Source organism: Heterodontus francisci, chromosome 34 (genome assembly GCF_036365525.1).
Source record: "Heterodontus francisci isolate sHetFra1 chromosome 34, sHetFra1.hap1, whole genome shotgun sequence".
Lineage (NCBI taxonomy): Eukaryota > Metazoa > Chordata > Chondrichthyes > Heterodontiformes > Heterodontidae > Heterodontus > Heterodontus francisci.
Window position 1 is genome coordinate 16,593,588 of NC_090404.1, and position 26,739 is coordinate 16,620,326.

Here is a 26,739-nt window from a genome sequence, read left to right on the forward strand (position 1 = left end):
GGATTCTATTCCCGTTATACAGAGTGTGGATTCTAATTGGAAAGTGTGGATTCTATTCCCGTTGGACAGAGTGTGGATTCTAATTGGAATGTGTGGATTCTATTCCCGTTATACAGAGTGTGGATTCTAATTGGAATGTGTGGATTCTATTCCCGTTATACAGAGTGTGGATTCTAATTGGAATGTGTGGATTCTATTCCCGTTGGACAGAGTGTGGATTCTAATTGGAATGTGTGGATTCTATTCCCGTTATACAGAGTGTGGATTCTAATTGGAATGTGTGGATTCTATTCCCGTTATACAGAGTGTGGATTCTAATTGGAATGTGTGGATTCTATTCCCGTTGGACAGAGTGTGGATTCTAATTGGAATGTGTGGATTCTATTCCCGTTATACAGAGTGTGGATTCTAATTGGAATGTGTGAATTCTATTCCCGTTGGACAGAGTGTGGATTCTAATTGGAATGTGTGGATTCTATTCCCGTTGGACAGAGTGTGGATTCTAATTGGAATGTGTGGATTCTATTCCCGTTATACAGAGTGTGGATTCTAATTGGAATGTGTGGATTCTATTCCCGTTATACAGAGTGTGGATTCTAATTGGAATGTGTGAATTCTATTCCCGTTGGACAGAGTGTGGATTCTAATTGGAATGTGTGGATTCTATTCCCGTTATACAGAGTGTGGATTCTAATTGGAATGTGTGGATTCTATTCCCGTTATACAGAGTGTGGATTCTAATTGGAATGTGTGGATTCTATTCCCGTTATACAGAGTGTGGATTCTAATTGGAATGTGTGAATTCTATTCCCGTTATACAGAGTGTGGATTCTAATTGGAATGTGTGGATTCTATTCCCGTTATACAGAGTGTGGATTCTAATTGGAATGTGTGGATTCTATTCCCGTTATACAGAGTGTGGATTCTAATTGGAATGTGTGGATTCTATTCCCGTTATACAGAGTGTGGATTCTAATTGGAATGTGTGGATTCTATTCCCGTTATACAGAGTGTGGATTCTAATTGGAATGTGTGGATTCTATTCCCGTTATACAGAGTGTGGATTCTAATTGGAATGTGTGAATTCTATTCCCGTTGGACAGAGTGTGGATTCTAATTGGAATGTGTGGATTCTATTCCCGTTATACAGAGTGTGGATTCTAATTGGAATGTGTGGATTCTATTCCCGTTATACAGAGTGTGGATTCTAATTGGAATGTGTGAATTCTATTCCCGTTGGACAGAGTGTGGATTCTAATTGGAATGTGTGGATTCTATTCCCGTTATACAGAGTGTGGATTCTAATTGGAATGTGTGGATTCTATTCCCGTTATACAGAGTGTGGATTCTAATTGGAATGTGTGAATTCTATTCCCGTTGGACAGAGTGTGGATTCTAATTGGAATGTGTGGATTCTATTCCCGTTGGACAGAGTGTGGATTCTAATTGGAATGTGTGGATTCTATTCCCGTTGGACAGAGTGTGGATTCTAATTGGAATGTGTGGATTCTATTCCCGTTGGACAGAGTGTGGATTCTAATTGGAATGTGTGGATTCTATTCCCGTTGGACAGAGTGTGGATTCTAATTGGAATGTGTGGATTCTAATTGGAATGTGTGGATTCTATTCCCGTTGGACAGAGTGTGGATTCTAATTGGAATGTGTGGATTCTATTCCCGTTGGACAGAGTGTGGATTCTAATTGGAATGTGTGGATTCTATTCCCGTTGGACAGAGTGTGGATTCTAATTGGAATGTGTGGATTCTATTCCCGTTGGACAGAGTGTGGATTCTAATTGGAATGTGTGGATTCTAATTGGAATGTGTGGATTCTATTCCCGTTGGACAGAGTGTGGATTCTAATTGGAATGTGTGGATTCTATTCCCGTTATACAGAGTGTGGATTCTAATTGGAATGTGTGGATTCTATTCCCGTTGGACAGAGTGTGGATTCTAATTGGAATGTGTGGATTCTATTCCCGTTATACAGAGTGTGGATTCTAATTGGAATGTGTGAATTCTATTCCCGTTGGACAGAGTGTGGATTCTAATTGGAATGTGTGGATTCTATTCCCGTTGGACAGAGTGTGGATTCTAATTGGAATGTGTGGATTCTATTCCCGTTATACAGAGTGTGGATTCTAATTGGAATGTGTGAATTCTATTCCCGTTGGACAGAGTGTGGATTCTAATTGGAATGTGTGGATTCTATTCCCGTTGGACAGAGTGTGGATTCTAATTGGAATGTGTGGATTCTATTCCCGTTATACAGAGTGTGGATTCTAATTGGAATGTGTGAATTCTATTCCCGTTGGACAGAGTGTGGATTCTAATTGGAATGTGTGGATTCTATTCCCGTTGGACAGAGTGTGGATTCTAATTGGAATGTGTGAATTCTATTCCCGTTGGACAGAGTGTGGATTCTAATTGGAATGTGTGGATTCTATTCCCGTTGGACAGAGTGTGGATTCTAATTGGAATGTGTGGATTCTAATTGGAATGTGTGGATTCTATTCCCGTTGGACAGAGTGTGGATTCTAATTGGAATGTGTGGATTCTATTCCCGTTGGACAGAGTGTGGATTCTAATTGGAATGTGTGGATTCTATTCCCGTTGGACAGAGTGTGGATTCTAATTGGAATGTGTGGATTCTATTCCCGTTGGACAGAGTGTGGATTCTAATTGGAATGTGTGGATTCTATTCCCGTTGGACAGAGTGTGGATTCTAATTGGAATGTGTGGATTCTATTCCCGTTGGACAGAGTGTGGATTCTAATTGGAATGTGTGGATTCTATTCCCGTTGGACAGAGTGTGGATTCTAATTGGAATGTGTGGATTCTATTCCCGTTGGACAGAGTGTGGATTCTAATTGGAATGTGTGGATTCTATTCCCGTTGGACAGAGTGTGGATTCTAATTGGAATGTGTGGATTCTATTCCCGTTGGACAGAGTGTGGATTCTAATTGGAATGTGTGAATTCTATTCCCGTTGGACAGAGTGTGGATTCTAATTGGAATGTGTGGATTCTATTCCCGTTGGACAGAGTGTGGATTCTAATTGGAATGTGTGGATTCTAATTGGAATGTGTGGATTCTATTCCCGTTGGACAGAGTGTGGATTCTAATTGGAATGTGTGGATTCTATTCCCGTTGGACAGAGTGTGGATTCTAATTGGAATGTGTGGATTCTATTCCCGTTGGACAGAGTGTGGATTCTAATTGGAATGTGTGGATTCTATTCCCGTTGGACAGAGTGTGGATTCTAATTGGAATGTGTGAATTCTATTCCCGTTGGACAGAGTGTGGATTCTAATTGGAATGTGTGGATTCTATTCCCGTTGGACAGAGTGTGGATTCTAATTGGAATGTGTGGATTCTATTCCCGTTGGACAGAGTGTGGATTCTAATTGGAATGTGTGGATTCTATTCCCGTTGGACAGAGTGTGGATTCTAATTGGAATGTGTGGATTCTATTCCCGTTGGACAGAGTGTGGATTCTAATTGGAATGTGTGGATTCTATTCCCGTTGGACAGAGTGTGGATTCTAATTGGAATGTGTGGATTCTATTCCCGTTGGACAGAGTGTGGATTCTAATTGGAATGTGTGAATTCTATTCCCGTTGGACAGAGTGTGGATTCTAATTGGAATGTGTGGATTCTATTCCCGTTGGACAGAGTGTGGATTCTAATTGGAATGTGTGGATTCTATTCCCGTTGGACAGAGTGTGGATTCTAATTGGAATGTGTGAATTCTATTCCCGTTGGACAGAGTGTGGATTCTAATTGGAATGTGTGGATTCTATTCCCGTTGGACAGAGTGTGGATTCTAATTGGAATGTGTGGATTCTATTCCCGTTGGACAGAGTGTGGATTCTAATTGGAATGTGTGGATTCTATTCCCGTTGGACAGAGTGTGGATTCTAATTGGAATGTGTGGATTCTATTCCCGTTGGACAGAGTGTGGATTCTAATTGGAATGTGTGGATTCTATTCCCGTTGGACAGAGTGTGGATTCTAATTGGAATGTGTGGATTCTATTCCCGTTGGACAGAGTGTGGATTCTAATTGGAATGTGTGAATTCTATTCCCGTTGGACAGAGTGTGGATTCTAATTGGAATGTGTGAATTCTATTCCCGTTGGACAGAGTGTGGATTCTAATTGGAATGTGTGGATTCTATTCCCGTTGGACAGAGTGTGGATTCTAATTGGAATGTGTGGATTCTATTCCCGTTGGACAGAGTGTGGATTCTAATTGGAATGTGTGGATTCTATTCCCGTTGGACAGAGTGTGGATTCTAATTGGAATGTGTGAATTCTATTCCCGTTGGACAGAGTGTGGATTCTAATTGGAATGTGTGAATTCTATTCCCGTTGGACAGAGTGTGGATTCTAATTGGAATGTGTGGATTCTATTCCCGTTGGACAGAGTGTGGATTCTAATTGGAATGTGTGGATTCTATTCCCGTTGGACAGAGTGTTGATTCTAATTGGAATGTGTGGATTCTATTCCCGTTATACAGAGTGTGGATTCTAATTGGAATGTGTGAATTCTATTCCCGTTGGACAGAGTGTGGATTCTAATTGGAATGTGTGAATTCTATTCCCGTTGGACAGAGTGTGGATTCTAATTGGAATGTGTGGATTCTATTCCCGTTGGACAGAGTGTGGATTCTAATTGGAATGTGTGGATTCTATTCCCGTTGGACAGAGTGTGGATTCTAATTGGAATGTGTGAATTCTATTCCCGTTGGACAGAGTGTGGATTCTAATTGGAATGTGTGAATTCTATTCCCGTTGGACAGAGTGTGGATTCTAATTGGAATGTGTGGATTCTATTCCCGTTGGACAGAGTGTGGATTCTAATTGGAATGTGTGGATTCTATTCCCGTTGGACAGAGTGTGGATTCTAATTGGAATGTGTGAATTCTATTCCCGTTGGACAGAGTGTGGATTCTAATTGGAATGTGTGAATTCTATTCCCGTTGGACAGAGTGTGGATTCTAATTGGAATGTGTGAATTCTATTCCCGTTGGACAGAGTGTGGATTCTAATTGGAATGTGTGGATTCTATTCCCGTTGGACAGAGTGTGGATTCTAATTGGAATGTGTGGATTCTATTCCCGTTATACAGAGTGTGGATTCTAATTGGAATGTGTGAATTCTATTCCCGTTGGACAGAGTGTGGATTCTAATTGGAATGTGTGAATTCTATTCCCGTTGGACAGAGTGTGGATTCTAATTGGAATGTGTGAATTCTATTCCCGTTGGACAGAGTGTGGATTCTAATTGGAATGTGTGGATTCTATTCCCGTTGGACAGAGTGTGGATTCTAATTGGAATGTGTGGATTCTATTCCCGTTATACAGAGTGTGGATTCTAATTGGAATGTGTGAATTCTATTCCCGTTGGACAGAGTGTGGATTCTAATTGGAATGTGTGAATTCTATTCCCGTTGGACAGAGTGTGGATTCTAATTGGAATGTGTGAATTCTATTCCCGTTGGACAGAGTGTGGATTCTAATTGGAATGTGTGAATTCTATTCCCGTTGGACAGAGTGTGGATTCTAATTGGAATGTGTGAATTCTATTCCCGTTGGACAGAGTGTGGATTCTAATTGGAATGTGTGAATTCTATTCCCGTTGGACAGAGTGTGGATTCTAATTGGAATGTGTGAATTCTATTCCCGTTGGACAGAGTGTGGATTCTAATTGGAATGTGTGAATTCTATTCCCGTTGGACAGAGTGTGGATTCTAATTGGAATGGGTGAATTCTATTCCCGTTGGACAGAGTGTGGATTCTAATTGGAATGTGTGGATTCTATTCCCGTTGGACAGAGTGTGGATTCTAATTGGAATGTGTGGATTCTATTCCCGTTATACAGAGTGTGGATTCTAATTGGAATGTGTGAATTCTATTCCCGTTGGACAGAGTGTGGATTCTAATTGGAATGTGTGAATTCTATTCCCGTTGGACAGAGTGTGGATTCTAATTGGAATGTGTGAATTCTATTCCCGTTGGACAGAGTGTGGATTCTAATTGGAATGTGTGAATTCTATTCCCGTTGGACAGAGTGTGGATTCTAATTGGAATGTGTGAATTCTATTCCCGTTGGACAGAGTGTGGATTCTAATTGGAATGTGTGAATTCTATTCCCGTTGGACAGAGTGTGGATTCTAATTGGAATGTGTGAATTCTATTCCCGTTGGACAGAGTGTGGATTCTAATTGGAATGTGTGAATTCTATTCCCGTTGGACAGAGTGTGGATTCTAATTGGAATGTGTGAATTCTATTCCCGTTGGACAGAGTGTGGATTCTAATTGGAATGTGTGGATTCTAATTGGAATGTGTGGATTCTAATTGGAATGTGTGAATTCTATTCCCGTTGGACAGAGTGTGGATTCTAATTGGAATGTGTGAATTCTATTCCCGTTGGACAGAGTGTGGATTCTGATTGGAATGTGTGGATTCTATTCCCGTTGGACAGAGTGTGGATTCTAATTGGAATGTGTGAATTCTATTCCCGTTGGACAGAGTGTGGATTCTAATTGGAATGTGTGGATTCTATTCCCGTTGGACAGAGTGTGGATTCTAATTGGAATGTGTGGATTCTAATTGGAATGTGTGGATTCTAATTGGAATGTGTGAATTCTATTCCCGTTGGACAGAGTGTGGATTCTAATTGGAATGTGTGAATTCTATTCCCGTTGGACAGTGTGTGGATTCTGATTGGAATGTGTGGATTCTATTCCCGTTGGACAGAGTGTGGATTCTAATTGGAATGTGTGAATTCTATTCCCGTTGGACAGAGTGTGGATTCTAATTGGAATGTGTGGATTCTATTCCCGTTGGACAGAGTGTGGATTCTAATTGGAATGTGTGGATTCTAATTGGAATGTGTGGATTCTATTCCCGTTGGACAGAGTGTGGATTCTAATTGGAATGTGTGGATTCTAATTGGAATGTGTGGATTCTGATTGGAATGTGTGGATTCTATTCCCGTTGGACAGAGTGTGGATTCTAATTGGAATGTGTGGATTCTAATTGGAATGTGTGGATTCTATTCCCGTTGGACAGAGTGTGGATTCTAATTGGAATGTGTGGATTCTAATTGGAATGTGTGGATTCTATTCCCGTTGGACAGATTGTGGATTCTGATTGGAATGTGTGGATTCTGATTGGAATGTGTGGATTCTATTCCCGTTGGACAGAGTGTGGATTCTAATTGGAATGTGTGGATTCTAATTGGAATGTGTGGATTCTAATTGGAATGTGTGGATTCTGATTGGAATGTGTGGATTCTATTCCCGTTGGACAGAGTGTGGATTCTAATTGGAATGTGTGGATTCTAATTGGAATGTGTGGATTCTATTCCCGTTGGACAGAGTGTGGATTCTAATTGGAATGTGTGGATTCTAATTGGAATGTGTGGATTCTATTCCCGTTGGACAGAGTGTGGATTCTAATTGGAATGTGTGGATTCTAATTGGAATGTGTGGATTCTATTCCCGTTGGACAGAGTGTGGATTCTAATTGGAATGTGTGGATTCTAATTGGAATGTGTGGATTCTATTCCCGTTGGACAGATTGTGGATTCTGATTGGAATGTGTGGATTCTATTCCCGTTGGACAGAGTGTGGATTCTGATTGGAATGTGTGGATTCTATTCCCGTTGGACAGAGTGTGGATTCTGATTGGAATGTGTGGATTCTGATTGGAATGTGTGGATTCTATTCCCGTTGGACAGATTGTGGATTCTGATTGGAATGTGTGGATTCTATTCCCGTTGGACAGAGTGTGGATTCTGATTGGAATGTGTGGATTCTATTCCCGTTGGACAGAGTGTGGATTCTGATTGGAATGTGTGGATTCTATTCCCGTTGGACAGATTGTGGATTCTGATTGGAATGTGTGGATTCTATTCCCGTTGGACAGAGTGTGGATTCTGATTGGAATGTGTGGATTCTATTCCCGTTGGACAGAGTGTGGATTCTGATTGGAATGTGTGGATTCTATTCCCGTTGGACAGAGTGTGGATTCTGATTGGAATGTGTGGATTCTATTCCCGTTGGACAGAGTGTGGATTCTGATTGGAATGTGTGGATTCTATTCCCGTTGGACAGAGTGTGGATTCTGATTGGAATGTGTGGATTCTATTCCCGTTGGACAGAGTGTGGATTCTGATTGGAATGTGTGGATTCTGTTCCCGTTGGACAGAGTGTGGATTCTGATTGGAATGTGTGGATTCTATTCCCGTTGGACAGAGTGTGGATTCTGATTGGAATGTGTGGATTCTATTCCCGTTGGACAGAGTGTGGATTCTGATTGGAATGTGTGGATTCTATTCCCGTTGGACAGAGTGTGGATTCTGATTGGAATGTGTGGATTCTATTCCCGTTGGACAGAGTGTGGATTCTGATTGGAATGTGTGGATTCTATTCCCGTTGGACAGAGTGTGGATTCTGATTGGAATGTGTGGATTCTATTCCCGTTGGACAGAGTGTGGATTCTGATTGGAATGTGTGGATTCTATTCCCGTTGGACAGATTGTGGATTCTGATTGGAATGTGTGGATTCTATTCCCGTTGGACAGAGTGTGGATTCTGATTGGAATGTGTGGATTCTATTCCCGTTGGACAGAGTGTGGATTCTGATTGGAATGTGTGGATTCTATTCCCGTTGGACAGAGTGTGGATTCTGATTGGAATGTGTGGATTCTGATTGGAATGTGTGTATTTTATTCCCGTTGGACAGAGTGTGGATTCTGATTGGAATGTGTGGATTCTGATTGGAATGTGTGGATTCTATTCCCGTTGGACAGAGTGTGGATTCTGATTGGAATGTGTGGATTCTATTCCCGTTGGACAGAGTGTGGATTCTGATTGGAATGTGTGGATTCTATTCCCGTTGGACAGAGTGTGGATTCTGATTGGAATGTGTGGATTCTGATTGGAATGTGTGTATTTTATTCCCGTTGGACAGAGTGTGGATTCTGATTGGAATGTGTGGATTCTATTCCCGTTGGACAGAGTGTTGATTCTGATTGGAATGTGTGGATTCTATTCCCGTTGGACAGAGTGTGGATTCTGATTGGAATGTGTGGATTCTATTCCCGTTGGACAGATTGTGGATTCTGATTGGAATGTGTGGATTCTATTCCCGTTGGACAGAGTGTGGATTCTGATTGGAATGTGTGGATTCTATTCCCGTTGGACAGAGTGTGGATTCTGATTGGAATGTGTGGATTCTATTCCCGTTGGACAGAGTGTGGATTCTGATTGGAATGTGTGGATTCTGATTGGAATGTGTGTATTTTATTCCCGTTGGACAGAGTGTGGATTCTGATTGGAATGTGTGGATTCTGATTGGAATGTGCGGCCTCTATCGTTAGTGAAGTCAGTGTTGTTTTTAATGCGTGATGTTTGATGTGAAAGTATGTGAATTCTCATGGTACTGGGTGTGATATGTATTGGAGCAATGTTTGGGATCGAAATTGAACTGGATGTGGAGTGTATTGGGACTGGGTGTGATGTCTAATGGAACAGGGTGTGGTATCCAATTTCTCCCTTTTCTGCTGCGTTTTGTGACCTTATTTCAGCGTCTCCATCTTTTGTCTCTTTGTTTGGTGCCGATTCCGGCTCCCTCGACATGTCAAAGAAAATGGAGACGTTGCACAAGTGGTTGTGTGTTTTTTGCTTTCTCTTTTTATTTTTGTGCAACCTCTCATTTGACAGTTCAAACATTGAATCTTCAGTGAGAGGCAAAGGGGGAGGCACAGAGAACCAAGATGTTCTGCAGTCCGGAGGTTCGAGGGAAGGCCTGGCTTTGACCTCGAGTCGCAGGGTCGGCAGAGCAATGATCCACAGTTTTCCCTTTGATCTGCTGAAATTCCATCCCCTTTGCCTTGGGATCCTTACCAACCCGGGATCCTGTGCCGGGGGTGAGCGAGATGGCAGCCGGAATGCTGAAGCAGGAATATGGAGAGCTGGCATGTCTGCAAGGTTCAGCCAGCCAAGCGTAGCTGATGGCGAGGAGAGGGACTGGTAAAACCTCCCGTTTGAGATATCAGCATGGCAAGGACGCTGGGAGGGTTGGTGAGTGGAGGGAGTCGGTCAGCGATGCGGTGTTTCGGAGATCAATGGGAAAACTTTCTTGTGGGCGTCTCCCACAGTCTTGGATTGCTTACTGGTGGACTCTTGTATCCCTCACTGTCTGAGTCTTGCCTTGGAGTCTGGCCTTCAGTTCGACATCTCTTCCCGGGCTTGGGTGGGGGATGCGTCTCGTGGTTTGAAAGATCCCTTCCACGGCTCAGCCTGCCAGCCCCCACCCCACTCCCCATTCCCCAACACATCCTCTCCTCTTGGCATCGATCACACTCCCCCCCCCCCCCCCATTCCATCTCACACAAAGTGAATCCAGCTGGCATCGCAGTCCATGGGGGGCGGCGATGGGCGGGTCTGCTGGGCTGGCCGCAGGCGGTAGTTGCGTCCCCCGTCGTTGTCCCAGTACTCCGTCGGCCCAGCCCGGTAGCGCACGGCCAGCTGCAGGGTGCTGCCCGCCAGGTAAGGGGGCAGCGCCAGCTCGAAGGAGAAGCGGTCGGTCTGCCGGTCGGCCGACTGCGGGATGTAGGAGGCCGGCGTGTCGGTGTAGGAGAGCCAGTCGTCCACCGTGTGCCTCACCGTCACCTCCTTGCGGAACGCCACGTTCAGCACCCGCACGGTGCCCTGCAGCCAGAACCTCTCCACCGACACCCCCTCCAGGCACACCTTCTCCCGGCTCACCCGCTGCAGGAAGTCCCCTGAGCAGATGGGGTTGGTGAAGGCCGGCTCCAGGAGCCGGGGTGGGCTGCTGTCCTGGGAGAGAAAGACACCGGGCAGTCAGAGCATTGTCCGTATTAATATCGAGACCCAACCACCCCAACGCCCCCATCCCCTACAATGAGAGCACTGATACCCCAACAAAGGGCAATGATATCCTTACTGACTCTGACCACTCCCCTCACCCATTGCCTTTCACCATTGGTGGAGCCCTCACTCGATCACCCTCCCTCACCCACTGGGTGACCCCTTTTTAAAAATTCATTCATGGGGCGTGGGCGTCGCTGGCTAGGCCAGCATTTGTTGCCCATCCTTGATTTCCCTTGATAAGGCGGTGGTGAGCTGCCTTCTCGAACTGCTGCAGTCCTTGGGGTGTTGGTACACCCAATAACTGGTTTGGGAATTAGAGGTGCCGGTTTTATTGAAGGTTTCAGTTTTCCCACAATCTGGAAGGTTTTACAAAGCTGCGCCAGGTCCTTGGAAAGACCTGGCCAGTAAAAATATTGACCTACATCTGATTGGGTCTTCCAGATCCCCACGTGTCCCGCTATTGGAATTTCATGGGCTGTCCTTAATATTTCCCGGCAATACTTTGGTACCACTGTCTGGTGAACAATCATCCATTCTTCATCCACAGGTCTGTGAGGAGGTCTCCACTTCCTCGTCAGAATCCCATTTTTAATATAGTAGCCTTCTGGAACTCCCTTTGCCTCAGCTTCTGTTGGAGCCGATTGTGCCACGTTATTTAACTCTGGATCGCCTTACTGAGCCTTGATCAGAGAAGACTTATTAAACATTTCCTTTGGCTTATCCAAATCCCCAAAGAAAGTTTCAGATATTCGGCTATCTGTCTGTGGTGCCAATTGTACCTCTGACAAAGGCACTTGTTTTAGCCATTGCTCGGGTCACGACACAGGAAGGAAAAATTCCTGGAAGCTTTTTCTGCAACTGTTCTGTCTCTTTAACGTCACTTGGTTTTTCCGTGACTACTGGAGAAGCTACTACCTTCGCTCCGGCCAAATCATTCCCCAGGAGTAGGTCAACTCTGTCTACAGGCAAACGATGGACAGCTCCTCTGGTTACCGTTCCAGACATTAGGTCACACTCCAGGTGCACCCACTACAAAGATACAGGTATATTCTCCCTGCTGATACCATTCACTGAAACCTTGGCATTCAGTGTGCTCTCTGATGGAAAAGTTATGCCTTTTCCCAGCACGTATCCCTCACTAGGGGGATAAGGAGTTACTTTTCTTCTTGACAGGAATTCCCTATAACTCTCAGGTACCTTGTTCACGTCCCCCACACTCAGTGGATTTTGCACTTGGCCTTACAACTGCAGTCAGAGCTGCAGCCTGATCTGTCGTACTCTTGGTCAGGGTCCCTTTCTCTACATTGGCTTTGTGTACCCTAATAAGTCCCATGGACCTACCCCGCAACTTCCAGCATTCTGCATGAAGGTGTCCCACCTTGTGGCAATGGTAACACTTAGGCTTGCAGACCTCACTTCCAGCCTCAGCATCTTCCTTTCTGGCCTGAGGAAGAGATCGCAGGGCGTTCCCAGCTATTCCTTGTCCCCGGCTACTTTCCTTCCTTTCACTCTCCCACCTTCTGTCCTTCTTGGGTTTGTGGGGGTGACAGACAAAGGGTTTGTACTTGTAAACAAGCTCATAATCATCAGCGATCTCAGCTGCCTGTCTGGCTATGGAAACCTTCTGGCTCTCTAAATGGGTTCCAACGAATGGAGGGAGTGAACTTTTAAATTCTTCCAGGAGAATTATTGCCCTAAGGTTCTCATATGTGGCATCTATCTTTACTGCCCGCATCCAACGATCAAAATTAATTTGCTTTACCCTCTCAAATGCTCTATAAGTCTGCCCAGGCTGTCTCCAGAGGTTCTCAAATTTCAGCCGGTAAGCTTCAGGGACAAACTCACAAGCAGCGAAAATAGCCTTTTTTTTGCCACCTCATAATCTGCAGAAGCTTCGTCAGAAAGCATGGCATAAACTTCATGAGCTCTGCCCATCAACCGGCCTTGCATAAGCAGTGTCCGGCTTTCCTTCGGCCATTTCATCTGACTGGCTATTAATTCAAATGAAATGAAAAACGCCTTTACATCCCTTTCCTCAAATTTCAGTAGGGCTTGTACAAATTTAAACAGCTCTCCACTGGGTCCTGGGCTGGAGTCGGATCGTTCCAATTCTATTTCTTTTTCTTTGTCAAGTTCAAGCTGCCTCATCTGTAACTGGATTTTAGCTAATTCAACTGGTTTGCCATCTTTTTCTTCCAATTGCAAATGCTGTGCTATTACTTCAATTATATCTGCTTTCTTGGCTCTTGGTTTTAATTCTAAAGCCAATAGGTCTGCCAAGTCTTCTAGGCTAACCTTGGTTAAGTTTCTTAAATCACTCAGGGATACATCCTCCTTCTCCAGAAAGGTCATAGCAACTAACGAAGACATTCTGGTAGTGTAAACGTTACGCTCATGCACAAGAAACCTTTTTAAAAAAAATTTCCTCTTTTCTACCCGACTTACAATTGCACGTCGTCAGTGTTGGGATATCCCGCACAGAGCCCCTAATTATATGTTACGACCGAGGTGGAAGGAGTGCACTGTCTTTTCTAGATCCACTTCTCCACAGGTCACAACATATATTTGCAGATTGACCCAGTTACCGACATGGTCAATCAGAGACTCTACTCTTTATCCCAGAATAAAATACACCAACTGGGTTTCTTGAACTGACTTTTTTCATTTATTAATCATAAAACAAGACATAACCAGTAACAAGGCAAAGCATTAACACACAGATTGAAATACGAAAGTGCCCTTTTACCTTCGGCCCTCACAAACACACCCACCCATACACATGCGCATTAACTGGAAAAAAATAGAGATTTTCGTTTGAGCTCTGTTACAAAAAAGAGGCCAAAAAAAAAATGCCTTGGCCAATTACTTGCTAATTCTTGAAGAAAAAAAGAGAAGATATGTAAAGATGTCAGTTGTCCCTTTTTTTGGTTTGGCATCCCAAATACGTATAGATGGCTGTCACTGGGATCTTTCTCTGGAGCAATTGGGTCAGGCGGCAACCAGGGTTTCAAGCAGGTCTTTCAGAACGAATGTAGCATCAATCTCTCTGTTTCTTACACTCACTTCTTACAGCTTCTCAAAGTGATGGAAAAACTGGCAGGTTTTTCAGAGATGGAACAGGCTGAGCTGGTGTTTTGTTCTTCAGGTTGATTTTTAAAACTCCAATTGACCGTCCAAAGTGAAAGCAAAACAATATCTCGAGTAAAACCTCCTGATCCCTATAAATCTTGACCTGCCACTTCTCTGTAAACATCTCCCCCCAAGCCTGGTTCTGTCTTCACAAAGGAGGACACAAATAACCTCCCAGAAATGTTGGGGAACCAAGGGTCTAATGAGAGGGAGGAGCTGAAGGAAATCAGTATTAGTAAAAAAAAAATAGTGCTAGGGAAATTAATGAGGTTAAAGGCTGAAAAATCCCCACGGCCTGATAATCTACATCCCAAAGTACTAAAGGAAGTAGCCCTGGAAATAGTGGATGCATTGGTGGACATCTTCCAAAATTTTATAGACTCTGGAGCAATTCCTACAGATTGGTGGGTGGCAAATGTAACCCCACTATTTAAAAAAGGAGGGAGAGCAAAAACAGTGAATTACAGACCGGTTAGCTCTACATCAGTAGTGGGGAAAATGCTAGAGTCTATTGCCCCTAGTGTAGGTAGATGGTAGGGGAATTGAGGGGATGTGGTAGGAATATGGGATTAATGTAGGATTGATATAAATGGGGGGTTGATGATCGGCACAGACTCGGGCCGGAGGCCTGTTTCAGTGCTGTATCTCTAAATAAATAAATAAATAAAAAATAAATAACACCTGGAAAGCATAAATGGGATTGGACAAAGTCAGCATGGGTTTACGAAAGGGAAATCATTCTTAACAAATCTACTGGAGTTTTTTGAGGATGTAACGAGTAGAATAGATAAGGGAGAACCAGTGGATGTGATGTATTTGGATTTTCAGAAGGCTTTTGATAAGGTCCCACATAAGAGGTTAGTGTGTAAAATTAAAGCACATGGGATTGGGGGTAATATACTGGCGTGGATTGAGAATTGGTTGACAGACAGGAAACGGAGAGTAGGAATAAATGGGTCTTTTTCCGGGTGGCTGTGGGTGGTGAACCTGTGGAATTCTCTACTGCAGAAGGCAGTGGAGGCCAAGTTATTAAATATATTCAAGGAGATAGATATATTTCTTAATGCCAAAGGGATCAAGGGATATGGGGAGAAAGCGGGAACAGGGTCCTGAATTAGACGATCAGCCATGATCTCTTTTGAATGGCGGAGCAGGCCCGAAGGGCCGAATGGCCTACTCCTGCTCCTATTTTCTATGATTCTAAGTCAAAAAACCCCTGCTGGGTAATTATCTGAAATCAGGTGACCTCCAGTAAGGGCTGTTTACACACCGTCCAAAAGACGTGACGAGGACCTATTCTTTTGAAAAGAAATCACGAATTCCATCATCTATGGAATCCTTTTTCCAGTTTTAAAATAAAAGGCCTCAAAAATTAACAAAAAATGGAAGTACTTTCATAAGACTAAGGCTCCTTGATGCCATACTCAGTCAAATGCTGCCTTGATGTCAAGGGCAGTCACTCTCACCTCACCTCTGGAGTTCAGCTCTTTAGTCCATGTTTGAACCAAGGCTGTAATGAGGTCAGGAGCTGAGTGGCCCTGGTGGAACCCAAACTGAGCATCGCCGAGCAGGTTATTGATGAGCAGGTGCAGCTTGATAGCACTGTCGACAACCTCTTCCATCACTTTACTGATGATCGAGAGTAGACTGATAGAGCAGTAATTGGCTGGGTTGGTTTTGTCCTGCTTTTTGTGCACAGGAGATACCTGGGCAATTTTCCACATTGCCGGGTAGATACCAGTGTTGCAGCACCTTGGCGAGGGGCACGGCTAGTTCTGGATGACAATACTTCAGTACTATTGCCAGAATGTTGTCAGGGGCCATAGGCTTTGCAGAATCCACTGCCTTCAGCCGTTTTGTGATATCACGTGGAGCGAATCGGATTGGCTGAAGACTGGCATCTGTGATGCTGGGGACCTCAGGAGGAGGCCGAGATGGATCATCCACTCGGCACTTCTGGCTGATGATTGTTGCAAATGCTTCAGCCTTATCTTCTGCACTGATGTGCTGGGCTCCCCCATCATTGAGGATGGGGATATTTGTGGAGCCTCCTCCTCCTGTCAGTTGTTTAATTGCCCATCACCATTCTCAACTGGATATAGCAGGACTGCAGAGCTTAGATCCGTTCTGATGAATGGTCAGACCTGAAACATTAACTCTGTTTTTCCTCTCTCCACAGATACTGCCTGACCTGCTGAATATCTCCAGCACTTTCTGTTTTAATTTTAAAGCTGATCCGTTGGTTATGGGATTGCTAGGCACGCTGCTTTCACTGTTTGGCATGCAAGTAGTCCTGTGTTGTAGCTTCACCAGGTTGACACCTCATTTTGAGGTATGCCTGGTGCTGCTCCTGGCATGCCCTCAAAATGAGGTGTCAACCTGGTGAAGCTACAACACAGGACTCCCAGGGTTGGTCCCCTAGCTTGATGGTCATAGTAGAGTGGGGGATATGCCGGGCCATGAGGTTACAGATTGTGGTTGAATGCAGTTCTGCTGCTGCTGATGGCCCACAGCGCCTCATGGATGCCCAGTTTTGAGTTGCTCAATCCGTTCGAAATCTATCCCATTTAACACAGTGGTAGTGCCACACAACATGATAGTGGGTACTCTCGATGTGAAGACAGGACTTTGTCTTCACAAGGACTAGGCAGTGGTCACTGCTACCAATACTGTCATGGACAGATCCATCTGCGACAGGCAGATTGGTCAGGATGAGGTCAAGTATGTTTTTCCCTCTTGTTGGTTCCTTCACCACCTGCCGCATACCCAGTCTAGCAGATATGTCCTTTAGGACCCGGTGAGTAGTGGTGTTACCAAGTCACTTTTTGTGCTGGACATTGAAGACCCCACCCAGAGTACATTTTGTGCCTTTGCTACCCTCAGTGCTCAACATGGAGAAGTACTGATTCATCAGCCAAGGGGGAGGTGGTAATCAACAGGAGGTTTCCTTGCCCATGTTTGACCTGATGCTATGGGACTTTATGGGTTCCGGAGTCAATGTTGAGGACTCCCAGGGCAACTCCCTCCTGACTGTATACCACTGTGCTGCCAACTCTGGTGATCTGTCCTGCCAGTGGGACAGGACATTGTCTGTAAGATATGATTCCGTGAGTATGACTATGTCAGGCTGCTGCTTGACTAGTCTGTGGGACAGCTCTCCCAATTTTGGCACAAGCTCCCAGATGTTAGTAAGGAGGACTTTACAGGGTCGACAGGGCTTGGGTTACCATTGTTGTTTCCAGTGCCTAGGTGGTCTGTCTGGTTTCATTCCCTTTTTTCTGAGGCTTTGTAGCGGTTACATACAATTGACTGGCTTGCTGGGCCATTTAAGAGTCGACCACATTGCTGTGAGTCTGGAGTCACATGTCGGCCAGACCGGGTAAGGACGGCAGATTTCCTTCCCGAAAGGGCATCGGTGAACCAGATGGGTTTTTGCAACAATCAACAATCTCTTCAAGGTCAGCACTAAACTAGTTTTTTCATTCCTGATTTATAATTGAATTCAAGTTTACCAGCTACCGTGGTGGGATTCAAACCCTGGCCCCAGAGCATTAGACTGGGGACTCTGGGTTACTAGCTTAGTGACATTACCACTACACCACCACCTCCCCTACAGGTGGGGCCCACGCTCCATCACTCTCCTCACCCAGTGGGTGACCTGCTTTTCACTTTCATCTTGTCCTTTTGCATTGAGTCTGATGTACATGGGCAGGTTGGTATATCAGACTGAACCTGAGTCAGGAGCAGTTAGGAAGCATGCAATCAAAGCCATCAATTATACATGGCTCTTCTGAAATGTTCCTCACAGTCTGGCTAATACACATTAAAATTTAACTTGTGGTCAGCACAAAACAAGAACATTCCAGAAACTAACAGACAATTACTAAAAAATAAAAACAGCTTAACCTTTTTGGTACATTATGATCACTCCACTGTCCTCAGCAAACATTCCCGAATGTTACAGTACGGGGTTAGATACAGAGTAAATCTCCCTCTACACTGTCCCCATCAAACACTCCCAGGACAGGTACAGCACGGGGGCTCCTGATCTTTGGGCACCCGGTGCGGAGGGGCTTGGGCCGGGAGGAGGATCTCCTCGTCGGTCTGCTCCTGGGCCTGGCCAAGGTGGCAATTCACAGGTCCAGGTTGCGGGCCGTCGGGGGGTCCGTCCTCCCCGATTGCCTGCCCCTCTTCCGCGGTTACGTTCGCGCCCGGGTGTCCCTGGAAAAGGAGCATGCGGTGTCCGCCGGTACGCTTGAGGCCTTCCGCGACCGGTGGGCACCGCAGGGACTGGAGTGCATCGTCGACGCCGAGAATGGCATTTTAATTTGAGTTTTTTTTGTTTATTTATCTGGTTTTAATAAAGTTATTTTAAAAAAATAAGTGTGTATATAAAGGGGGCCTGAGGAATAAAGGCCCCCTCGACATAAAAAATATATAAAGGGGGCCTGAGGAATAAAGGCCCCCTCGACATAAAAAATATATAAAGGGGGCCTGAGGAATAAAGGCCCCCTCGACATAAAATATATAAAAGGGGCCTGGGGTATAAAGGCCACCTTATAAAAAAAAAACGGGGGCTCCTGATCTTTGGGCACCCGGTGCGGAGGGGCTTGGGCCGGGAGGAGGATCTCCTCGTCGGTCTGCTCCTGGGCCTGGCCAAGGTGGCAATTCACAGGTCCAGGTTGAGGGCCGTCGGGGGTTCCGTCCACCCCGATTGCCTGCCCCTCTTCCGCGGTTACGTTCGCGCCCGGGTGTCCCTGGAAAAGGAGCATGCGGTGTCCACCGGTACGCTTGAGGCCTTCCGCGACCGGTGGGCACCGCAGGGACTGGAGTGCATCGTCGACGCCGAGAATGGCATTTTAATTTGAGTTTTTTTGTTTATTTATCTGGTTTTAATAAAGTTATTTTAAAAATATAAGTGTGTATATAAAGGGGGCCTGAGGAATAAAGGCCCCCTCGACATAAAAAAATATATAAAGGGGGCCTGAGGAATAAAGGCCCCCTCGACAAAAAAAAAAAACGGGGGTTAGATACAGAGTAAAGCTCCCTCTACACTGTCCCCATCAAACACTCCCAGGACAGGTACAGTACGGGGTTAGATACAGAGTAAAGCTCCCTCTACACTGTCCCCATCAAACACTCCCAGGACAGGTACAGCACGGGGGTTAGATACAGAGTAAAGCTCCCTCTACACTGACCCCATCAAACACTCCCAGGACAGGTACAGCACGGGGGTTAGATACAGAGTAAAGCTCCCTCTACACTGTCCCCATCAAACACTCCCAGGACAGGTACAGCACGGGGGTTAGATACAGAGTAAAGCTCCCTCTACACTGTCCCCGTTAAACACTCCCAGGACAGGTACAGCACGGGGGTTAGATACAGAGTAAAGCTCCCTCTACACTGTCCCCATCAAACACTCCCAGGACAGGTACAGCACAGGGATTGGCTGGTCAATTTGGAGCACTTCCTGCCAGCAATCAGGGGGAGCAGCTGCACCTGTGCTGCAGCAACTGCAGAGTGGAGACTGCAGCAACTGGGGAGAGAGACTGGAGAAAGGTGAATACAGAGTGGAGGGAAACCATCAAGGAAGGCTGCAATTTTTCTGGAAAGGTGGGTGTCAGGGCACCTGAAAGACTCTGAAGTTTAAACTGTTTGGGGGAGGGAGAAGAGGCCTGAAGACTCAGGGGTGGGGCAGCCAAATCCAGTAGGGGCCCCTGTGTGTGTATTGGTGTTTGCACACAGGGAGCTCCCTCCCCACCCCAACTGCCTGCTCGGGACAGCTGGAGTTGCCCGGGTGAAGACTGTCTTGTTAAAATCAGAAGAGGAGAGTACCAGGCGGCTCCAGCCGTGCCGGGCGAAGAAGCCTCCCCCAACTGGAAGACAACAAACAGTTTTGGACTAATTGTTATAAAGGTGCTCCAACTGGCAGTTGGATCAAACATCCTTTTCAGCCTTTCTCTCCCTTCCTCCACTCAGTCGCCTCAGTCACCTATCCTCCCCATTTCCTTTACCATCCTACCCCATCCTCCTCTACTCCCACTCCACCTTGTTTAAAGTTTGCTTTTTTTTAAAAATTGTGTAAATTTGTTTTGTTTCTTGTGGGTGGACGTAGCTCTTAGACCCCATGGCAAGCCCCTCTTCGCCGGTGGCGGGGCCTTCCCGTTCATATGCTGCTGCGGCTGCTGCAGCTGCACCTGTTGCCCCATCACCTTTTGCTTTATTAACAACGAAGCATGGGGTCAAGAGCTACGTCCACCCGAACATGACTATAGAGGCATGCGTGAAAGCAATGGCCGAGGTTGTCGGCCCTTCGGCCATTGTTGCAGCCTCTAAAATGTACGGGAAGGCAGTGTTTTTCCTGAAGACCGAGCGGGCGGTGTCCCTGGCTCTGAGCAAGGGGCTCACCGTGGGCGGGACCTTTCTGCCAGTGGACCCCCTGGAGGCCACTGCGCAAAGGCTCATTTTATCCAATGTCCCACCCTTCATCCCTGGTGAGCTCCTCCTTCCCCACCTGCACCATCTGGGGGAGGTAAAGACGGGGCTCACCCCAGTCCCGCTCGGTCTTCGGGAGAACAGCCTCCGACACGTCTACTCCTTCCGCCGCCAGTTATTCATGCAGCTGGCGCGGGAGGAGGTGACAGAGGGCCACTTCAATGTAGAATTCCAGGGGACGGCCTACCGCGTCTTCTGGACCTTGGACGGGGTGCGGTGCCATGTCTGTAAGGGGGTGGGGCATGTTCGTAAGAACTGCCCCAACCTCCCGGCTGCCAACTCCAACTCAGCGGCCCAGGGTGGCGACGCTGCACCTCCTCCCACCCCCACTACACCACCACCAGATACCATTCAGTCGGTACCGGAGGCTGTGGTTTTCACGGCCTCCGGCAGGGAGGGGGGTGACCGTCCAAGTGGAAGGAAGGCGCGGAGGAGAAATAAACATCGAGAGGCGCGTCCCCTGGATATCGTGACACTACCCGAGCCTGAGCTCAGCCCAAGGCCCGATCTCGGGAAGTCAACTTGCCCCAGGGCTGGGCTCAGGCCCAGGGTGAATAAAAAAAAGGAGAGTGTGGAGGTGGAGGCCTCTGATGATATGGAGGTCTCTGAGCCTCCGCACACAACTTGGAAAAAGAGGAGAAGGCACCCCTCCACAGAGGTAACAAGGGGCCCTGAGGCGCAGGGCCCATCTGTTGGAGGGGAGCTGTCTCCTGTTTCGGGTCCCCAGGTTTCCCCTACCGCCACCACCAAGGCTGCAAAGTCCGGGCAGGTGCTCCCAATTCCTCAGGATGGAGGGAAGGGGATGGCCCCGGTACATGAGGCCCCTACTGAAGGAGTAAGTGGGGCCCTGCTTGTGGTGGGGGAGCCTGGGGAAGCCGCCCATTCTGCCACTGCTACTGGGTCGGGTGTCCTGAATGAAGGGGAGGGCGAGGCCCCAGAGGGTCGGGCCTCCCAGCCGGAGTCCACCACCAACCAGGAGACACCCGACCCAGTTATAACTGAGAATGCTGCCCCACCTGCTGGGCCTGTGGGTGCTGGCGGAGCGGGAGATAGCCTCCTCCCTCCGCCTCCAGTCTCGGCTCCGGCTGGTTTCCCGGAGTCGGGAACTTCTGTCTCCCCTGGACCACTCATTGCCCTGGGGACGGAGGTGGAGGGGGGTCCTGAGCCGCTGGTGCCTACAGGCTCCAGTTTCACAATAGAACCCAGAGAGGACTCCTCCGCCATCGATCCTGGGGGTGGGATCGTGACGGAGGCGGGACCAGCTGGCGCGGCCGGGACGTCCGCCCCACAGTGTGTGGTGGATGTGTTGGCCGCTGGCGGTGACGACCCGGAGGAGGATGGGGATTCGGTGCGGGGCACGGAGGATGATCTTGATTCCATCGCCAGTGAGGTGGTGGAGTCCCTCGTGCCTCCCACCGAATCTCCTCTCATCCCCACGGCGGAACTCCGGGATTTCCTCGCGGCTTGCAGGGGTTGCCGCAATAAAGTTCAGCTGGCCCTCGACCGTTGGTCGAATCTGGCGCTGATCATCCAGTCCGTCCGTGCCGCCCTTAAGATAGCGGGCAAGCGCGCGGACGTGAAACTGTTTGAGAGGCGCCGTTTTAATGTGTTCCTCAATGGGTTGCTGGGGGAGTGGAGGGCCAGGTGCACTTCCACTCCCTCCTCACAGTGAGCTGTTGGTGACGGGTTTTTAAGTACCTTTGACATGAAGATAACCATAGCCAGCCTCAACATCAACGGCAGCAGAGGGGCTCACCGCAGATTTCACAATCTCTCAGTCCTTAGGGAAGGGAGATACGCGGTGAGCTTTCTGCAGGAAACCCACACCGTTCCGGGAGACGAAGCCACCTGGCTCCTGGAGTGGCAGGGTGGGGTCTACATGAGTCACCTCACCCCTATTTCTAGTGGGGTGGCTATCTTGTTGGCCCCGACTTTTCAGCCGGAGATCTTGGGGGTCAAGGAGCTAGTGCCGGGCCGCTTGCTCCACCTCGCCGTTCGCCTGGGTAGCGTGCCGCTCCACTTTGTGAACGTGTACGCGCCCAGGCCCGGCGCTTTGCAAGCGCGCTTCTTTGAAGAAGTGTCCGCTCTCTTGAGCTCCATCGATAGCGGCGAGTGCATCATCCTCGGGGGGGATTTTAACTGCACCCTCGAGGTGGGGGATCGCTCCGGTCCCCAGCGCGGCCAAGCGTCGGTGGAGAAGTTGAGGGGACTGATCAGCTCCCTTAACTTGGTGGACGTCTGGCGGAATCTCCATCCCGACTCCAGCGCCTTCACGTGGAGGTCTGGAGGAGGGGGGTCGCGAATCGACCGCCTCTACATTTCGCAGGCGTACGTCTCCCGCGTTTCGGCGGCCTCCATGCGGCTGGTGCCGTGCTCGGACCACCGCCTGGTGTGGGCGGAGTTCACTCCGCTCCGCACGCGGGCAGGGTCCGCGTACTGGCACTTTAACAACCGGCTGCTGGAGGACGTGCGATTTCGGGACTCGTTCTGTCGATTCTGGGCCGACTGGAGAAGGAAGCAGGGGGGCTTCCCCTCCTTGAGGCTATGGTGGGATGTGGGCAAGACTCACATCCGCGTCTTCTGTCAGGAGTACGCGAAGGGGTCGACCAAAAGGCGGGAAGCCGAGATCGGGCGCCTTGAGAGGGAGGTGCTCGACTTGGAATCCCGCCTCGGTCATGCCGTCGCGGACCCGGCCCTGTGGCAGGCGTACAAAGAGAAGAAGGGCGCGCTGAGGAACCTGCAGCTCATAGGGTCCCGAGGCGCGTACGTGAGGTCGCGGATCCAGATCCTGGAAGATTTGGACCGCGCCTCACCCTTCTTCTACTCGCTGGAAAAATGGCGGGGGGTCCGTAAGCAGCTCGTCGAGCTGCTGGCCGACGACGGATCCTCCATCACGGATCCGGAGGGAATGGGCCTCCTGGTCCGTACTTATTACAGTGCGTTGTTCTCTCCGGATCCGTCCAGCGAGGATGCGCGCAGAGTTTTGTGGGAGGACCTGCCGCAGGTCAGCCCGGAGGGCGCCGAAGGATTGGAGGCTCCGCTCACGTTGGCGGAGCTGACTGGCGCCCTCCACCAGCTCTCGAGGGGCAAATCCCCAGGGCTGGATGGGTTGACCGTGGAGTTCCTCAGGGCGTTCTGGGACGTCCTGGGGGACGATTACGCGCGGGTCCTGGGGGAAAGCCTGGCGACCGGGGAGATGCCCCTCTCGTGGCGCAGGGCGGTCATCGTCCTGCTGCCGAAGAGGGGCGATCTCCGCCTGCTTAAAAACTGGCGTCCGGTCTCCCTCCTCAGCACGGATTATAAGATCTTTGCCCGGGCTATGTCTACCCGCCTGGGCTCCGTGCTGGCCCACATGATCCACCCCAACCAGTCCTACACGGTCCCGGGCCGGTCCATCCAGGACAACATTCACCTGGTCCGGGACCTGATCCATCTTTCCCAGAGGACTGGTCAGTCGGTCGCCTTTCTCTCCCTCGATCAGGAGAAGGCGTTCGACAGGGTGGATCACGATTACCTTTTCGGGACTCTGCGCGCTTTCGGACTCGGGCCGCATTTCGTGGCCCGGGTCCGACTTTTATACGCCGCCGCAGAGTGTCCAGTCAAAGTTAACGGGTCCTTGACGGCGCCCCTTCGATTTGGGAGAGGAGTGCGTCAGGGGTGCCCCATGTCCGGCCAATTGTATACCATCTGCGTGGAGCCCTTCCTGTGCCTGCTTCGCAGGAGGTTGACGGGATTGGCTCTGCGCGAGCCGGCCATGCGGGTCGTCCTCTCGGCTTACGCCGACGACGTGCTCCTCGCAATCACAGATCCCGTTGACTTGCGGAGGATGCGCGACTGCCAGCAGACCTTTTCTGCCGCGTCCTCCGCGAGGATCAATTGGGAGAAATGTTCCGGACTCCTGGTTGGTCAGTGGCGGGTGGACTCCCTGCCGGAGGAGATGACACCTTTTGCGTGGAGCACCACGCACCTCCTCTATCTGGGAGTCCACCTTAGCCCCGCTGAGGAAGCCTGGCCGGCAAACTGGCAGGAGTTGGAGGCGAAAGTCACCGCTCGGCTGGGGCGCTGGACAGGACTGCTCCGAGTGCTTTCCTACAGGGGCCGAGCGTTGGTCATAAACCAACTGGTGGCCTCCATGCTGTGGTACCGGTTGGTCACTTTGGCCCCGCCCCCTGTATTTGCCACCAAGATCCAGAAGAAACTCGTCGATTTCTTCTGGGGCAAGAGGAAACACTGGGTCTCTGCCGCGGTCCTGAGTCTCCCGATCGAGGAGGGCGGTCAGTCGCTGGTGTGCGTCCGCACCCAGGCTGCGACTCTCCGCCTTCGGACCCTGCAGAGATACCTGTACGTCGAGCGTCCTCCCAGATGGTGTGCGCTGGCGACGTATTTTTTCCGCCAGTGTCACTGCCTTCAAGACGACACGCAGCTCCCGGTGGAGTCCGTTAGCCGCGCCTCTCTGAGGGAGTTGCCTGTCTTTTACCGGGATCTTTTCCGAGTCTGGAACATGGTCGCCTCCAGTCAGGGTGCTCCCCCGCCGGCGGAGGAGAGCGCCTCGGCTGTCCGGGCGGCCGACTCCAGGGACGGTCCGGCGGGCGGAGGAGTAGCCGAAACCCCCGGGACGCCCCTCACTGCGGGTGGCGAGGGGGCTCGGGAGTGCGGAGCGATCCCGGCCGAGCTGACCCCCGCTCGGCCGGAACTGCTCATCGGACCCAGGCCCCGAAACCCTCCTCGGGAGCCGGTCCCGCACATCCCGAGCCGCCTCTCGGAAATGCCCTCCGTGCCATTCCAATCGGCGCGGAGGGGTTTCCTGTACGGGCTGCTCCTGCACACTCTCCACTTCCTCGCCCTCGTCAGCCGGCCGGACACGCCCTGGCGGTCCGCGTTGCCATCTGGCGGCGAGGGGAAACCCCGATGGAGGTCTCTCTACGCGGGAGTCTTCCCCCTTTACATCGGGGACCTGGGGTGGAGGGTGCTGCACAGAGCAGTCCCGTGCAATAGGCTTTTAAGTAGGTTCACGGACTCCCAGGCCGCCTGTACTTTCTGCGGCCTGGACGAGTCCGTGTTCCACATTTATATGGAGTGTGCGAGGTTGCAGCCCCTATTTGAGTATCTGAAGGGGCTGCTCCTCAAATTCTGGCTGCACTTCAGTCCCACGCTCCTGATCTTTGGGCACCCGGTGCGGAGGGGCTTGGGCCGGGAGGAGGATCTCCTCGTCGGTCTGCTCCTGGGCCTGGCCAAGGTGGCAATTCACAGGTCCAGGTTGCGGGCCGTCGGGGGTTCCGTCCTCCCCGATTGCCTGCCCCTCTTCCGCGGTTACGTTCGCGCCCGGGTGTCCCTGGAAAAGGAGCATGCGGTGTCCGCCGGTACGCTTGAGGCCTTCCGCGACCGGTGGGCACCGCAGGGACTGGAGTGCATCGTCGACGCCGAGAATGGCATTTTAATTTGAGTTTTTTGTTTATTTATCTGTTTTAATAAAGTTATTTTAAAACTGTAAATATGTACATAAAGGGGGCCTGAGGGATAAAGGCCCCCTCGATGTGAAAAATATAAAAGGGGCCTGGGGTATAAAGGTCACCTTGTGGGGGAAAAAAAAAAAAAACGGGGGTTAGATACAGAGTAAAGCTCCCTCTACACTGTCCCCATCAAACACTCCCAGGAGAGGTATTTGGAACTTGGACAGGTGGAGGCCATTCGAGCCTGTCCCAGCATTCAATGAGGTCATAGGTGCTCTGTATCATACAGTATCATCTAGGCTTGGCTTCATATTCCTTAATACCCTTGGTTTGTGACAAACTGTCGATTTCAGATGTTTTATTAAATACATAAAGAGCAAGAAGGTGTCTAAGGAAAGAGTAGGGCCAATTAGGGACCAAAAAGGTAACTTGTGTGTGAAGCACCAAGACATGGGCCTTGTTCTCGATGAATACCAGACATTGTAGTTTAAGGAGGAGGCGTGTGGAAATATTGGATGGGATAAACAGTGAGGGAGGAAATATTAAGGTGTTTAGCACCCTCGAAACTGGTCAAATCACCAGGATGGAATGTATGCCAGGCTGTTGAGGGAAGAAATAGCGGAGGCTCTTGACCATCATTTTCCAGTGCTGTCTGGCTCCTGACAATGGTGCTGAAGGCCTGCTAACATTATTCTGTTGTTTAAAACGAGAGCAAGGGATAGGCCGAGTAATTACAGCCTAACCTCGGCGGTGGTATA

General features: G+C 48.9%; 1 protein-coding gene across 1 annotated transcript in view; it reads right to left on the reverse strand.

Annotated features, from left to right (window-relative positions):
- Positions 1 to 10,400: 10,400 nt before the first annotated feature.
- LOC137348673 (protein phosphatase 1 regulatory subunit 3E-like) overlaps positions 10,401 to 26,739 on the reverse strand; it is a 31,590-nt gene continuing 15,251 nt past the window's right edge. The window contains exon 2 of the mRNA XM_068013932.1: positions 10,401 to 10,853. Coding sequence (XP_067870033.1) covers positions 10,401 to 10,853 — 453 coding nt within the window. The remainder of the gene's footprint in view (positions 10,854 to 26,739) is intronic.